This window comes from Austrofundulus limnaeus, unplaced genomic scaffold (assembly GCF_001266775.1).
Source record: "Austrofundulus limnaeus strain Quisiro unplaced genomic scaffold, Austrofundulus_limnaeus-1.0 Scaffold1072, whole genome shotgun sequence".
NCBI lineage: Eukaryota > Metazoa > Chordata > Actinopteri > Cyprinodontiformes > Rivulidae > Austrofundulus > Austrofundulus limnaeus.
This window is the reverse complement of record NW_013953474.1, coordinates 57,882-59,233: the sequence shown is the minus strand read 5'-3', so window position 1 is coordinate 59,233 and position 1,352 is coordinate 57,882. Positions and strand designations below refer to the sequence as shown.

General features: G+C 40.1%; 1 protein-coding gene across 1 annotated transcript in view; it reads left to right on the top strand.

Moving 5' to 3' along the window:
• Positions 1 to 1,352, top strand: part of LOC106534004 (unconventional myosin-X) — a gene marked incomplete at its 3' end in the record, with an annotated part of 35,353 nt that overhangs the window by 17,059 nt on the left and 16,942 nt on the right. Inside the window, 2 exon segments of the mRNA XM_014030500.1 lie at positions 616 to 716; positions 919 to 985. Of these exon segments, the coding sequence (XP_013885954.1) occupies positions 616 to 716; positions 919 to 985 (168 nt within the window).

Sequence of the window (1,352 nt, the reverse complement as noted above, 5' to 3'; positions counted from 1 at the left end):
TATTTATTTATTTATTTATTTAAAGTAAGTAAGGAAAGGAATGTAACAAATACAAGTACAAAAAAAGAGGCATAGTAATAATCAGTAGAGACAATAGAGCATTTTGACCCACACTCCATTCTAGTAGGTGGCGGTAATGCACACCACAAGTTGTTTGCCAACCTCCAATAAAAGATATGAAGAAGAAAAAGAAGGTGCGTTAAATCAGGGAAACTTCTAAAACATGCAGGGCAGTGTGCCTTGAGGACCAGGGTTGAAAAAACACTGCTGTAACCAATAAAAATCTGTCATATTTCGAAGATTTGTCTCTTTTTTTTCCCCCCATTGTAATTTTCCCAATTCTGGTTAATTAAAGGTCATTTTCTCTAAAAATCTTTAAGAACATTAATGAAGATGTCAGCTGTAGGGTTTTATAAGCCTGTGTTTTGTTTTTCTCCTCACTTGCTGCCAAGATAATTTTTAAAATATCACTTTAAACATCCAGTGTTGAGATATAAGCATTTGAGTAGGAAAATTTTTTATAGTGATTCCTCCTCACTTCTTTCAAATRAAAAAACTATTATCCTAATGGAGTTGTATATTTCAGACGCAGAACCTCTTCTTCTCTTCTTCCAGGTGAACCGGTTCGAACAGTTCAACATCAACTATGCCAACGAGAAGCTCCAGGAGTACTTCAACAAGCACATCTTCTCGTTGGAGCAGCTGGAGTACAACAGGTCAAAACATACACAAAGGCCTGTTTTTTCTTTACATTAGATACGGATCTGAGACTGTTCCACAGAAAGATGTGGCTGTTAGTTAAGAGGAGGCGGGCCTATAACCGGCAGCTCGGACATGGCTCATTTCATGATGTGTGATGCTGGATAACACAGCCATTGTGTCATCTGTGTGTTTATGTGTGTGTGTTCGTTGGCACAGGGAGGGGATCCAGTGGGAAGCCATAGACTGGATGGATAACGCAGAGTGTCTGGATCTCATAGAGAAGGTAAACGCAGTCGGACCGTGAGAGGGCGAAACCATCACCGGGGTTCTGACCGCTAACCACCAGCCGGAGCGGGCCGACCCAGACGCCACGCTGTGCTTCCACTGACTCCCCTCTCCGACTCTATCATTATACAGTCTCAGTTTGCTCGTTGTTTCAACAGTAATGCACACCAGTCAGCGGTTAGAGGTCTGGTTGGACTGAAGCATGACAACAATTTGTTATTTTGCCCGCCAGAGTTTGAAATTATGTTGAGTCATTACGAAGAAAAGAGAAAAAAACAACACAATTGCAATTTATTGATTGGTTTATGCACATTCTTGTCATTTTTTTTTTTTGTTTTATTTTATTATCACTGCCACATTAGTGT